Source organism: Chiloscyllium punctatum, chromosome 16 (assembly GCF_047496795.1).
Source record: "Chiloscyllium punctatum isolate Juve2018m chromosome 16, sChiPun1.3, whole genome shotgun sequence".
NCBI classification, from domain to species: Eukaryota; Metazoa; Chordata; class Chondrichthyes; order Orectolobiformes; family Hemiscylliidae; genus Chiloscyllium; species Chiloscyllium punctatum.
This window is the reverse complement of record NC_092754.1, coordinates 11247323-11262127: the sequence shown is the minus strand read 5'-3', so window position 1 is coordinate 11262127 and position 14805 is coordinate 11247323. Positions and strand designations below refer to the sequence as shown.

Here is a 14805-nt window from a genome sequence, read left to right as displayed (position 1 = left end):
CAGATGGCTGTGAGTCTTTGGAACCCCTTGCTCCAGAGAGCTGTGGGGCAAAGTCCTTGTGTATATTTAAAGTTGAGATAAATTCTTGAACAATAGGGGAATCAAGAGTTACAGGGAAAGAGCAGAAAAGTGGACATGAGGAGCTTTATCAGATCAGTGATTATTCTACTGAATAGCAGAGGAGGTTTCAGGCACGGAATGACTAACTCCTGTTCCTATTGTTTATGGACTTACTCCAAAGTGTACATTGGCTGCACCTAAATATTCAAAGTTGTTGACTCAAACAGAAAAAAGAAAGGAACTTGCATTTAAAATATGCTTCATCATGTTTTAGGTTGTCCCATGATGATTCATAATCAAATTTGCTTTTGAAGAGCACTAACTGTGATATCAACGAAAGAGCCAGTCAAATACAACAAGGTTGCATGAATAACAAATGGGTGAAATGTTAATCTATATTGGTGCTGTTCCATAGAATCATAGAAACCCTACAATGAGGAATCAGGCCAATCAGCCCATTGAGTCCACACCGACTCTCTGAAGAGCATTCCACCCAGATCCACCCCTGTTACCTTCTCCCTATGACACTGTGTCTTCCACGGCAAATCTACGTAACCTGCATATTTTTGGACTGTGAGAGGAAACCAGAGCACCCAGTGGAAACCCATGCAGTCACGGGAAGAATGTTCAAAATCCATATAAACCAAGGGTCTCTGATGTTTTCAGGCAGCAGTGTTAACCACTGAACCAGTGTGCCATCCACAATTAAAGAACATACAGTTTAGAACCAGGGTTTTTTATTTCACATCCACATCAGTTCCTCATTTCTGATAAGTAGTACATCCCTCAGGCAGCATTCAGTGGTTGGGGTGGCAGGGTTTTCTAACCTAACATCGAACAAAATGGCAGAGTACCCAATTCCCCACTTCCATACAGCAGTCAGTTAATACTCTGAGGAGTGGCTTGACCACAGCACCCTGTCTAAATTGTTGCGATCATTCAGAATTTGGTATTCTTGCATATCCTGATGAATGCAAGACAAAAAACTTCAACATATTAGAGTCATAGAGTTATAGAGAGGTACTGCATTGGAGACAGACCCTTCAGTCCAATTCATCCATGCCAACCAGATATCCTAAATTAATCTAGTCCCATTTGCCAGCACTTGATCCATATCCCTCCAAACTCTTCCTATTCATATGCCCATCCGGATACCTTTTCAATATTGTAATTGTACCAGCCTTCATCACTTCCTCTGCAGCTTATTCCATGTACGCACCACCCTCTGTGTGAAAACGTTGCCCCTTAGATCCCTTTTAAATATTTCCCCTCTCACCCTAAATCTATGCCCTTTAATTCTGGACTCCCCCTGTCCCAGGGAAAGTACCTTGTCTATTTATCCTAGCCATGCCCCCTCATGATTTTATAAACCTCAATAAGGACACCCCTCAGCCTCTGACGCTCCAGGGAAAACAGCACCAGCGTATTCAGCCTCTCCCTTTAGCTCAAACCCTCCAACTCTGGCAATATCCTTTCTGAACCCTTTCACAATATTCTTCCTATAAGAGGGAGATCAGAATTGAGCACAATATTCCAAAAATGGCCTCACCAATGTCTTCTACAGATGCAACATGGCCTCCCAATTCCCTTGTCTCTCTTTTCAGTAATATTGAATTTCAATGTCAAAAAGAAACCATTCTGAGGAGCTTAACTGGCCTGACTGGACCTTCCATCCTCACCTTGATTCTACCATTAAGGGAAGAATTGATCCCAAATTGCTCAGTTCCAAAGAAGAGTCATATCAGACTCGAAATGTTAACTCTGGTTCTCTTCTTACAGATACTGCCAGACTTTCTGAGTTTCCTCCAGTAGTTTCTGTTTTTATCCTGATTGGTCATTTTATTTAAGTGAATATTCTTTACGTGCAGGTATTTTTAAACAGAGATTTTATAACACACCTCTGGAGCAGGTGGGACATGAATCAAGTTTCCTGGGTCCAGGGGTAGGGCTGCTCAAGAGTTCCCTGCTTTATGTATACACTTGACTAAATGGATAACACACCCCTGTGACCAATACACACCAAAACAGATTCATCATTCAGCTGACTCATCTGCTGAATATAAGACACAAACATTCACAAATTGCCTGTTGCGCTTCCCTGCATAACAAGTGTGCAATATTTTAAAGATCATTATTGATTAGTGAAGGACTAGTTTGGGAAATCCTCATATGCTACGGACTTCCTGTTTGCTGAGATACTCTTAACATATCGTAAAGGTGCATTTGTTAACTTAAACAGGAGGAAGTGACAGACCTGACTCTGTGTGAAGTTGATTTTTACCATGGACAAGTAAATGATGGCTCCCAGATGTTGGATAGGAGTTCCTTCCCAGCCTTTAATGGGTTTCTGTAGCAGGTATTTCTCCAGCTCTTGCCTCTTCCAGCTCTCATCACAAGGGATCTAATAACCAAGACCAACAAACAGATTAAACAGGACAAAATAAAGAATTGTAGATGTTGAAGAACTGAAACGAAAGCAGAAATTGCTGGAAAAAATCAACGGATCTGGCAGCATCTGTGGAGAGAGAGAAGAGTTAAGACTTCAAGTCTAGGGGCCTTTCTTCAGAACTGATATAACAGAATCCAGTCATATCTCCCTGGCTTAATAAGAATTCATTGGCTTGGATGCACTTACAGAGTTTAATAGGGAAACTTGTCTCTTAATATATTTTCACAGAAAATTCAACGAAACAGGTTACATATCAAAGGCAGCCAGAGAATTAGAGTTCTATTGAATGCTCCTCTTTAGATCACTGTGAAGCTAATGACTCAGTGAAGACACTTTCCTATGCCTCCCTTTACGATATCATCCATGCATTATGCATTAATCTAGAACAGTCCTATTTATAATCTCGATATTACCTAACTCCTAAGAAAACACTTTCAAAGTGGGAGATGAATCGACTGATGCAATTTACTCTTTCGTGATAAGAGTTGTGCTTACAATGGTGAGCTACCAAACAGACTGTCTCTGATGTCAATGATGTATGACCAATGACAGGCTCCTTACGTGCTTGCATCTTTTTTTGCCTTTCTAATCCTTCTGACTACATTTTAAAATTAAAATTTTCATATTTTTGTATTAGAATTTATTTTAAAGTGTAAGTACTTTTCCCTACCTGTTTCTACCGCAGTTTTGAATATCCCTTACATCCCTTTCAAATTTCTTTCTCAGCTCAGTTTCTGAAGGTGTTTATTCTTGTGGGGTACCTTTCATTGACTACTAACTGCCATTTCTACCTTGCCTGAAAGATGAATTTCATAAGTGAGCATTGATACTGGATGCTAGCTGTCTACTCCAACATGCAAGCAGCAAAGAAGAGCCTAATCTTGGAATCCCGGGACATTGAGATACATACTTGTTTCCAATAAAATCCATAGGATAATCATCCAGGGGCAGGACCCTAAATGATTTCCAGGGTGCCACAATCATTGAGACCAATGGCAGAACCCCTAGTACTATGCTGGGGTAACACAGGTTGACTTAATGCTTTCTCCATCTTCATTCCATTCTGAAGAAGAATCATACTCAAAATTTTAATTCTCTCTCCACGGGTGCTGCCAGACCTGCTAAATATTCTTCACCATTTTTTTGTTTTTGCCTTAATGTAGACTTGTGATTGATCCTGGATCATGCTTAAGCAGTCTCATTCAATTTCTCATTAAATATTAAACCTTGAAGTTTGCCACCCTCCTTCACATTGACAATTGATGCAGTGAAGTCTGAAAAAAAGGTGCATTGCCTACCAGTACAGACAGCTTTTGCTCTTTATGTGGACGATAGATGGAGGCCTTCTTCACTCTTCTTGGCAAATGGGCCATCCATATTCTAAACTCTTCTGGATCTGGACAGGTGATTATCCTAGAATCGAACATTGAACCTAATGAGAAGAAAAGGTTGGGCCAATTGAAAGTTATTCCATTACAGAGGTGTATATATGTGTACTATAAAAACAATTCACTTGCCCTTAGAGCATACAATGTAATGTCGGTCTGTCAGCCTCTATTTAGTAACTCATAAACTCAAGTTCATTTGCTTTAACCTCTATATTATCTTCCATATGGTCTAGGGTCAAAAATTATTGAAGATACAAAATTATCATTGCTCTAATGAAGAGCATGAGTATCACAATGGCTTTATCAATGGATTCTTTCTTCCTAGCCTTATATCATCACCCATTTCTCTGGCATAACTCACTAATTCTTCTCCATGTTGGCAGCTTTATGAATTTGGATTTGTCCCAGCTTTTACATTGTGTTGGAGAAGGTCCCCTGACCATATCAGCCTTTGCAATTGTTCTTGTACTCAGCCTCCCCCCTAATAGAACAAGGTCGCAATAGAGTATAATCTTTCACAAGGGAATTGCATATATGTTTTTAAAAGGAAAAATACATTGTAGGGTTGTGGAAAAACAGCTGGAGAGTTGAATTACTGGTAGCTCTTTCAAACAGTTGAGACAAGTTTAAATGACCTCATTCTCTGTTCTGCACCTATCCAGAGAATAGACTGACTAAATTGTTCAATATTGACACTAATCATGAGGAAAGATTGTGTCTTGGTTTACATTGTATGGGAGTGGTCAATCCTCATAACGTGTCCTTCTTCATCTCACTGTTTGTTTTGCTGTCCTGTTAATACTGGACTGGGAACAAGAGTTGCAACTTTGCCTATTCTATTTATCCATGCAATGACCTGACAAAACCATTAACAGAGTGATTCAGAGCTATGCTGGACATTCATATGTGACTGACTGGAAACTGTGACCAGAAACTTGAGAGATTCTGTTGTGCACTTCATAAACATTTGCACTTGGGTGTGGGGCAACATTGTCAGACAATTAGGGATGGACAATTTGATGTCAACAATGCCCACATCCCACTCATTTTTTTTCCTTAAAAAGCCAAGTACATGTTCCATGTTCATTGTCAGCAGTAAACATATTTGCATTCTGTGATGGATAAACCTTTACTTTGCATCTGCAGTACAACAGTGACTACACTTATGAAGTGTCAGCACATTTTACTGGGCATTAGAAGTACCTCTGAGAAGTTATAGCTTTAAGATTCCTGCAGAAGTGCAGTGAAAAACTCAATGCTGATGTTCCAGTGCAGTACTGGAGGACTGCTACGCTGTCAGAGGTAGCAGTCACTGGATCTGGCAGCATCTGTGGAGATGAGATATTAGATGAGATGAGATATTATATAGAGATGCTGTCTACTGTCTCAGTTGAACATATTGAACCAATGCAGCACCTTTTGAAGAAAGGGCAGGAAGGTCTCACTGGTGTCTCTGTGGATATTTATCCCTTAACCTAGGAGAGAGATTACCTGGTCATTGTCCCACTTTATGGGAGCTTGTCACATTCAAATTTCCAGTTGTATTTTGTTCATTAAATATTTCTGAAGAATAGGCAGAGTTGTAATTAGTTGCAAAGTGCTTTGGAGTGTCCTGTCATCATGAAAGATGCAACATTTATATAGCACCTTCACATTGCTTTTGAAAGGATTGCCCAGTAGCCTAGTTAGAATAAGCATGTGGAACACCTCTCACCTAATAATGTCACCATAGTCCTACTGGACCAGAGGGCTGCACTCTCATTTGGGTGATTGGGTCAACCAGCACAACTGGTGCTGGTTTAACCTGACAGTCACCATGCCTCAGACAAGAGAAAGATTGGGAAAGGAGAATCTTCAAGATAATCTCAACCAGATCTGGGAATTGAACTAATGCTGTTGGTATCACACTGCGTCACAAAGTGGACATTTGAGCTAATTGACTCTTTACAGTTTGTCGGTGACTTAATCTGGCTTGGATGAGATGCCAAGTCCCAAGGGTGAATTCCACCTGCTTTGGGGAATGAATACACAGACACCTGAAGTGAATTATGAAAATAATGTCAATACTTTGCAGACCAGGGCAAACTCAGACATGGAGACACTATGTCTGTTATTGCTGCTCTTTAAAGGGAAACCACAACTGGTTTGCAGCTGTGATGTGAGCACTCGGCATCGCTCAGTCAAAAGGCCACCTTGGTGCCAGGTGACATTTGAAACTTTGAGTCAAAAGGTTGTGGGTTGAAGTCTCACTCCACAGACTTGAACACACATCTCAGTCTGACTGCCAAGGAGCTGCTGCATTGTTGGGGGGTCCATCTTTCAAATTAGTTCAGGGGTCCAAAAGACGCTATTTGAGGAAGAATAGGCTGTCCTGGAGAGCATTGATTCCTCCCTCATTCCATACCAACAAAAAAACCACAATTAGATGGAGATAGTGAAGACTGCAGATGCTGGAAGTCAGAGTTGCTGACATGTGGTGCTGGAAAGGCACAGCAGGTCAGGCAGCATCAGAGGAACAGGAAAGTCAAGGTTTCTGTTCAGGACCCTTGCTCAGGACTCAATGAAGTCCTGATAATGGGTCCTGACCGGAAACCTTGATTTTCCTGCTCCTCTGATGCGGCTGGCCTGCTGTGCCCTTCCAGCTCCGCATTTTATTGACAAAAACAATTAAATGTTCATTTGCCCGACTATTCTGCAGCCTTATTGTGCCATGCAATAGTAGTTACATTTACTTGAATTAATTCAATTCAACATGTTTCAAAAATAACAAATTGGTTTCAAAGATCTTTTGGATAAGCTGTAGGAGGTGCGACATCTATGGAGATTCGTTTTCTTTTAAATATGATCGCAAAGTGCTTGGGACAGATACGACTGCTATGTAGAGAATAACCTCAGGAAATGTAACAGAAGTTAAGCCTTTTTGTCTAAAGTGAATTATTTATTTGCATTGCATACTCAAGGTTGTAATTACCTGCAGTTAGCTGATTTCTCAAGATACAGTGAATACAAATGAAAGATACTTTGCATACCATTTGTATGCTTCTGTTACATGTTCAATTGGATAAAACGTTTTAAAATGTTAAGGTGGCCATTTAATATCATCCAGTCCAGCACAATCTCAGGCAAATATCTAGACAAGTTTCAACGTAAAAAGCTCCAAATGAAATTGCAAATTAATTTTCTCTGCAAACTTCCTTGGTATTTGAAAGCTTTTGAACGTCTGACCCAATTAAGTGTCGCTGTAAGAAAGAAAGAAGCACAATTTATGTAGCACCTCTCTCAGCTTCAGAAGGTTGTTAAGCATTTTATAACTAATGAAGTGTTTTTGCGGTGTAGCTCATTGTAATGTAAGACTCAAAGCCTGGTTGCTCCCACAAACAGCTTTAGTTGTTGAGGAGACCTTGGAAATCAGCCATTTAATGCAGAATTCCATTGAAGAAGAGGTGTGTTGTTTGCTCTTACCAGTAATTTCAAAAGTATTTTCCATCAACGTTCTGACTGAAATTCCTGACAGAGGCAACAATCCCTGGAAAATGAAGAGGGTGTTAATGAATTGTCAGCATTTCCTCAGCTACATCAGGGCTTGGTACTGGTGTGGCTTTAAGATTCACAAGTTTTCTTCAAAGTTTTTTTGATACACTTTAGCCATTCACCAAACACTTCACACGAAACCTCTCTCTCCAGTTTCAGCATGGCCTTAAATCATATTAGAACCATGTCTCGTGTACAATTGTTACTCAAACTTGCATTCAGTGCACACAGCTTCCCTACACACACCCATCCTTTACACAAAGACAATTACTTATGCACCATTTACACCATGTCCTTTTAAATAAACAAAGACTCTTATTTACAGTATTACAATTTTCTTGTAGAGGATATTTTCTCCCTTGGTTTCACTCTCAAATTCTTTACTGTGCAAGGCTGTAGTGGCTGGATCATTATGTCTATTCAAGAATGAGGTAGACAACATTTTAATGATTAAATGAGTCAAGGATTATTGTGAAAAGGCAGGAAAATGGAATTAAGGGTTATCAGATCAGTTTTGACCTCATTGAATGACAGACTAGACTCAATGGGCTGAACTTGAACTTTAGGAAATCACCTGGCTTTCATTCTCAAGGGATTGGGAGGACAATGCAGCTACATCACTTTTGTCTCTGACCCAGAGCGCTGAAGGTTCAAGACCCACTCCAGCACAAATTGGAGCTGAGACTCCTGTGCAACAGTGAGGGGACTATCAATGGAGCCGTCTATTGGAGGGAATGCTAAATCAAGGCTGTATTTTCCTTCTAGGCTGATCCTGTTTTGAAGAGAAGCAAACAATTATCCTTGAATCAATGCTGCACAAACAGGTTGGCTGCATTTATCACATTTTTTTCTCTGGGATCACTTTTGTGAGCAAAACTGGTTTTTCTAGATTTCAACAGAGATTCCATTGCAAAAGTAGTCAGTTGTAAAGTGACATGGTTGTGAAAGATTGAAAATCTTTCCTTTTATATTCTCAGGTTTATCCCTGCTTAGAGGAATCAGGAGTTTCATCTGTGGTCTTGGAAACACTGATCTGGGATTCAGGTAACACCTAGAAAAGGTAAGCAGTGAAAGAAGTGAACTTCCATCTATTCCCAATATGACACTACCCTTCCCAATAGCACTGACCGGGCTGGCTGTTTACATCAATGCAATGGAGAAAGACACTGGTGATGGCTTTGGTCACACTACTAGGTTTTATACAGTTAAATTGGATGTCAGTGATAAAAAGTAAGTAATAGTCCCAGAGAGCCACTTTCTCATAGGGAGAGAGAGAGAGAGAGACGACTGGTGGTGGTTTAATCTGAGGAGCATCATACTTGCGGTGAGGTTGAGAAGGAGAGTCCTTAATAGTAAACTCAAGCCAGTTTACTATGAACCCTGTGCTGTTGGCATCACATACCAGCTGTCCACCCTGAGGGGAAGTGATGGCCTAGTGATATTATCGTTGAACTGTTACTCCAGAGACCCAGATAATGTTCTGGGGACTTGGGATTGAATCCTGCAATGGCAGATGGTGGCATCTGAATTCAATAAGTATCTGGAATTAAGAATCTAATGATGACTATGAATCCATTGTTGGTTTTTGGAAAAAACATCTAGTTCACTAATGTCCTTTAGGGAAGGAAACTGCCATCCTTACCTGGTCTGGCCTACATATGACTCCAGACACACAGCAATCTGGTAGACTCTTAACTGCCCTCTGTGCAATTAGGGGTGGGCAATAAATGCTACCTAGCCAGTGATGCCCTCATCCCATAAATGAATAAAGGAAAAAAAAGCCAACTGAACTAACCAAGTACTTGTCAATCTACGACTGGGTTGCTCTCTCGTTAGAAAGAGATAAGCGGTAGTAAGTTTAACCTGAGACTCACCGCTCCTCAGGCAAGGGGAGAGGATGAAAAGGCATAACGTAACAAAAGCAGTTCGACAGCCCATTTCATATTCCGATCATTGAAAGCACAGAAAGGTACACGTCTGCCCAAGTGACGGAGTAGAGGGCACACAGTTCTGTAATCTGATTTAAAATGAAGACAACACAGATATTTTCACCTGATAAATGAACTTGTTTTTCTCATCATCTACGGCCAGAAGTAACAAATGCAATGGAAAGAGAACGAGGTGCCTTTTACTCTCTTCCTGTGGAAATTACCAAAACAAAAGGTGCGTGTTTAAAATATTCAATCTTATTACTGGTTGGCATTGCATTAGTCATTATCATGTCATTAAAAATATGATTTATTATCAGTCTTTTGGGCTGAAACTAATAGGTGATGAATATGCTATTGTAAATAATTGGGATGCTCCCCTCACAAACAGCAAATATGGGTTAATGCCATTGTTTTGTAATATATCCGCCTAATCTCCAGGTATTGAAATTTCTACATCAAACTTTTGACATAGGAAGTGGAATTGAGCAGATGTAATTCCCAGGAAGGGTTTGCCTCATTTTTGAGTGTCTGGTTCAGTGGAGTCTTGACTGGAGTAGCTCAATGTTACTGGATTAGGAATCCAGAGTCTCTTCCAATGCTCTGGGATTAACAGCCCATTTTAGCAACAGAGATTATCTCAACTCCATTAATTAATAAATCTGAAATAAATCATTCCTCTCATAATGATCATGAAACCACCTGGATTATTGTAACAACTGAGTCGATGCACTCATTCCCTCCAGGGAAGAAATCTGTCAGCCTTAAACAAACTGAATTATATGTGACTGCAGACCCACAATAATATTGTTGATTCTTAACTGCCTTCTGAAATAACCAAACAAGCCACGAAGTTATACCAAACCACTACAGGAAAAAGCATCCTGGGAGTATCTGTGTCACATGGCTGACAGTGAATCAGAAAAACAGCTCATTACATTTTCCCAAGAGTTGTTGTGGTTGGGCATTAACTGGAGGCAACACTCACAATCAAAGAATTAAATAACAGTGTCTTCACTCAGGCCTCTGTCAATGTTCATTCCTGCTTTTTAAAAAACTTTTTACTTTTTAACACTTGCACACACCTCCCACTCACCCGGTTACAATCCTGAACTCCATGCCTTGGAACTATCCGATTTTTCTCATGCCTGTAGGATGTTTACTGAGGCTGGGAGCAAGTTGGACTTGTTGGGTCACAGGCAAACAAGTAGGAAGGGGCATGTGAGCTGGCAAGGGATGATGGGGCAATTCCACAGGCAACCCAGAACCCAATCTGCAGCATAACAATCTAATCATTCCCATAGCATCACAGGTCAGTCCCTCAAACGTTGTTCAGCATTCACACTCAAAGGTGTAAGAAGACACTCTCACCCCCATAATCCTAAATCACTGTTAGCAATCCAAATTCCATTCCAACCACCCTTGCCTCCAGTTAGCGTTGGTGTTCTATTCATCATCCACCTACACATGGCTCTTACTCAGTCATTGACTGCACTCAGGTTCCTGCTCACAGACAGCAGACATTTTCAATACCTTAAAGCAGCAACAACAAAGAGCTTGTTAAGATTTAACACTGCAGACTGTGAGCAGTTCCAAAATTGCACCTCAAAGCGATGGAAGATCAGTTCCTTTTAATGTTTGTCAGTAATGGCTCAGTGGTAGGATGCTCTGAGTCACAGCACTAATGAACTTGAGACCCACTCAAAAAATGGGAAGAAAAATATCTAGGTTGAAACTTCTGTGCAGTTCTGAGGGAGTGCAACATTGTTAGAAATGCTATTGTTCAACTGACATGTCAGACTGGAGCCCAATCTGAGATCTCGCATAATTGTAAAGTAGAGCAGGGGTATTATCTTGCTGTTTGTAGGGACTGAGAGGTGCAAATCATTTCTTGTCATTTCTGCATAAGAAGATGGATTCTCTGTTTTTTTAAATAAGTCACCAAAGTCCTACCTGACCATAGGGCTGCTCTTTCATATTAAACAGTGATGCTGGTTAACCTGAGGGTCACCATGCCTCAGGTGAGGGGACATGTTGAGAAGGAGAGTCCTTCACAGGAACTTCAACTGGTATAGGAATTGAACCTATGGTAGTGGTAGCACTCCACATTGCAAATTTGCTTGTCTAGCCACAAGTAGTTAAGGGTGTCAAAAACACAAAATAAAGTCTGCGATTGTGGCTCATATCTCCATTAGGGAAGTATTGTGTGCCCATGCACAAACTCAGAGTAGGAAATCACCAGGGTTCCTGTGCTTGTCAAACATTAACCATTGACCTTTAGAGAAGTATCCAAGTCAATTCACACTCTTGGTAATTCTTCTTCCAGAATACAGGATCATAGAGTCATAGAGATGTAACAGCATGGAAACAGACCCTTCAGTCTGACTCTTCTACACCAACCAGATATCCTAACCTTATCTAGTCCCATATCCCTCCAAGCCCTTCCTATTAATATCCACATCCAGATGCCTTTTAAATGTTGTAATTGTAGCAGCCTCCACCTCTTCCTCTGGCAGCTCATTCCATACACATACAACCCTCTATGGTAAGAAGTTTCCCCTTCGGTCCCTTTTATATCTTTCCCCTCTCCCCCTCTCCCCCTAAACCTATGCCCTCTAGTTCTGGACTCCCCACTCCAGGGAAAAGACCTTGTCTACTTTTCCTATCAATGCCCCACATGATTTTATAAACCTCTATAAGGTCACCCCTCAGCCTCTGATACTCCAGGGAAACAGGCCCACCCTATTCAGCCTCTCCCTATAGCTCAAATCCTCCAACTCTGACAACATCATTTAAATCTTTTCTGAACCCTTTCAAGCTTCAGAACATTATTCCAATGGGAAGGAGACAAGAAGTGCTCACAATATTCCAAATGTGGCCTAACCAATGTCCTGTACAACTGCAACATGATCTCCCAACACCTGTATGCAATAGTCTGACCAATAAAGGAAAGCATACCAAACCCCTTCTTCACTATCCTATCTACCTGTGACTCCACTTTCAAGGAACAATGAACCTGCACTCCAAGGTCTCTTTGTTCGGCAACATTCCAAAACCTACGAAATATATTCACAAATCATTGACTCATTTTATTAATATATCCATTGCCCATACTTGGTCTTTATTGAAAAACAGGAAGTGTGTGCAAGGAAAATAAACACATTTATAGGCCAAATGCTGGCAAATGGAACTAGATTAATTTAGGATATCTGGTCAGCATGGATGAGTTGGACCAAAGGGTCTGTTCCTATGCTGTGCAACCTCTATGACTACACTTTTGAATGTAATTTTTAAAAATGCAATTTTACTTATCGTCACTGCTCTTTAAATAGCTTGCTACATTCTATTATAATGCAACATGTGCTCTGCATTTCCAAGCTAAATTACAATTGTTCATGGGACATGGATGTCATTGGCGACACCAGTATTTATTGCTCATTGCTGTAGGACTGTAATCACATGTAGACCAGATCAGGTAAGGATGGCTCATGTCCTTCCCTAAGGAGATTAATAAACCAGAGGGGATTTTTGCAACAATGGTGACATAAATCAAACTTAAATTTTATACACTTGCCATTGGGTTTTAAACGCATTTCTTTCTAGTTTATTAATCCAGTGACATCACCGTTCCACAACTGTCTCTCCCATTATGGAAAAATACAGAAAGAGCTGTTTCTTAAAAAAAAAGGCATGTAGTGGGAATCATAACTTCAGATCTCTCTTCCTGCTCCTGGTTGTTGTAACTGTGTTGTAGCTGGAACATGGTGGTCATGCTGTGCTATATAAATGCAGGTCTTCAAAGATTTCAAACAATCCTTTAGGGGGCACTGCTGAGCTTGCAGCAGACACTGTGCTAATAACACTTATTCATCTTCTAATCAATCTTCTCAGTGATGTCATTACATACCACTGGATTAGGCAGGACTTGAACCTAGGCCTCCTGGCTTGGAGGGAGGGACACTACCACTGCACCACACTAACCCACTAAAAGTCAACAATGGTGGGATTTGGACCCATAACTTCCGAACAATTAATTTCTCATTACACTGCCTTATACCACTCTGTCACAGCAATCATGATACATGCTCAGACTGGCTGGGAAGAAGAGAGTGTTCAGGTTAAATTAGCAAAATGTCCAAAGAAGTGGTCATTTAAATGGATTATAATCTGACAGCGATGCACTGAAGATCAGTTACCTCATTGTATTGTTCATGAAGGACAACAGAGGAGGACCACACAATTTCACCAAGAGACCCGATGGCTTCTCCTTCCCAGCCTATTACAGGCTCAGTGCGGATGATCTCCTCCAGTTCTCTGCGTGACTTCCCCCAAAGCAATTCCGTCTGCAAACAATTAATTGCATAATGAGGTGAATGGACAAACTATACACATCATAACTCCTCCAATTTAAAATGATAACTACTATGTTCAAAATGTCTTCATAGTCCAGCTCTTCCTCCCATACAATCTTCTTGAATGCTAGCATCCCTACAGCGTGGAAGCAAACCATTCTGCTCATTGAGGAGGGTCATAGAGTGAGGCACTGGAAAAGCACAGCTGGTCAGGCTGCATCCAAGGAGCAGGAGAATCAACATTTCGATCATAATATCTTCATCAAGAATATGGAGGGTGGGGTCCAAGGGGGCTGAGAGATAAATGGGAGAGGGGTGGGGCTGGCAGGAAGGTAGCTAGGAATGCATTAGGTGAATGAAGGTGGGAGGCAATGGTGATAGGTCAGAGTGGAGGATAGAGCGGATAGATGGGAAGGAAGATGGACAGGTAAGATGGATCAAGAGGGAGGTGCTGAGTTGGAGGGTTGAATCTGGGATCAGGTAGGGAGAGAGGAGATCAGGAAACTGATGAAATTGACATTGATTCCATGTGGTTGAAGGATCCTGAGGCTCATTGAGTCCACACTGACCCTCTGAAGAGCATCTTACCCAAATCCACCCAGCCTGCACACCTATGGACAATTTAGCACAGCCAATCCACTAAACCTACACATCTTTTGACTGTAGGAAGAAAGCAGAGCACCCAGAGAAAACACATGCAGATACAAGGAGAATGTGCAAACACCACCAGACAATTGCCCAAAGCTGGAATCGAACCTGGGTTCCTGGCACTGTGAGGCAGCAGTGCTAGCTACTGAGCCACCGTGCCACACTAAACAGCTCAAGTAAGCACGCCAAATGCTTCTTCACCACTGCATCTACCTTTGACTCCACGTTCAAGGATCTATGCACCTATATCCGTAGGTCTCTTTGTTCAGCAATTCTCCCCAAGCTCCTAACACTCAGTGTATACATCTTGCCCTGGTTTGACTTAACAAAATGCAACACCTCACATTTATCCAAATTAAATCCCATCTGCCTCTCCTTGGTCCATTGGCCCAACTGATTAAGGTGCTATTGTACTCTGAGATAATCTTCATCACTGTCCACTTCACTAC

General features: G+C 41.1%; 1 protein-coding gene across 1 annotated transcript in view; it reads right to left on the bottom strand.

Moving 5' to 3' along the window:
• The window catches only part of LOC140486959 (probable pleckstrin homology domain-containing family N member 1), a 64431-nt gene that overhangs the window by 16897 nt on the left and 32729 nt on the right, over window positions 1-14805 (bottom strand). The window contains exons 4-8 of the mRNA XM_072586217.1: window positions 13553-13699; window positions 9481-9567; window positions 7360-7423; window positions 3808-3941; window positions 2315-2461 (exon numbers count right to left, since the gene is read on the bottom strand). Coding sequence (XP_072442318.1) covers window positions 2315-2461; window positions 3808-3941; window positions 7360-7423; window positions 9481-9567; window positions 13553-13699 — 579 coding nt within the window. The remainder of the gene's footprint in view (window positions 1-2314; window positions 2462-3807; window positions 3942-7359; window positions 7424-9480; window positions 9568-13552; window positions 13700-14805) is intronic.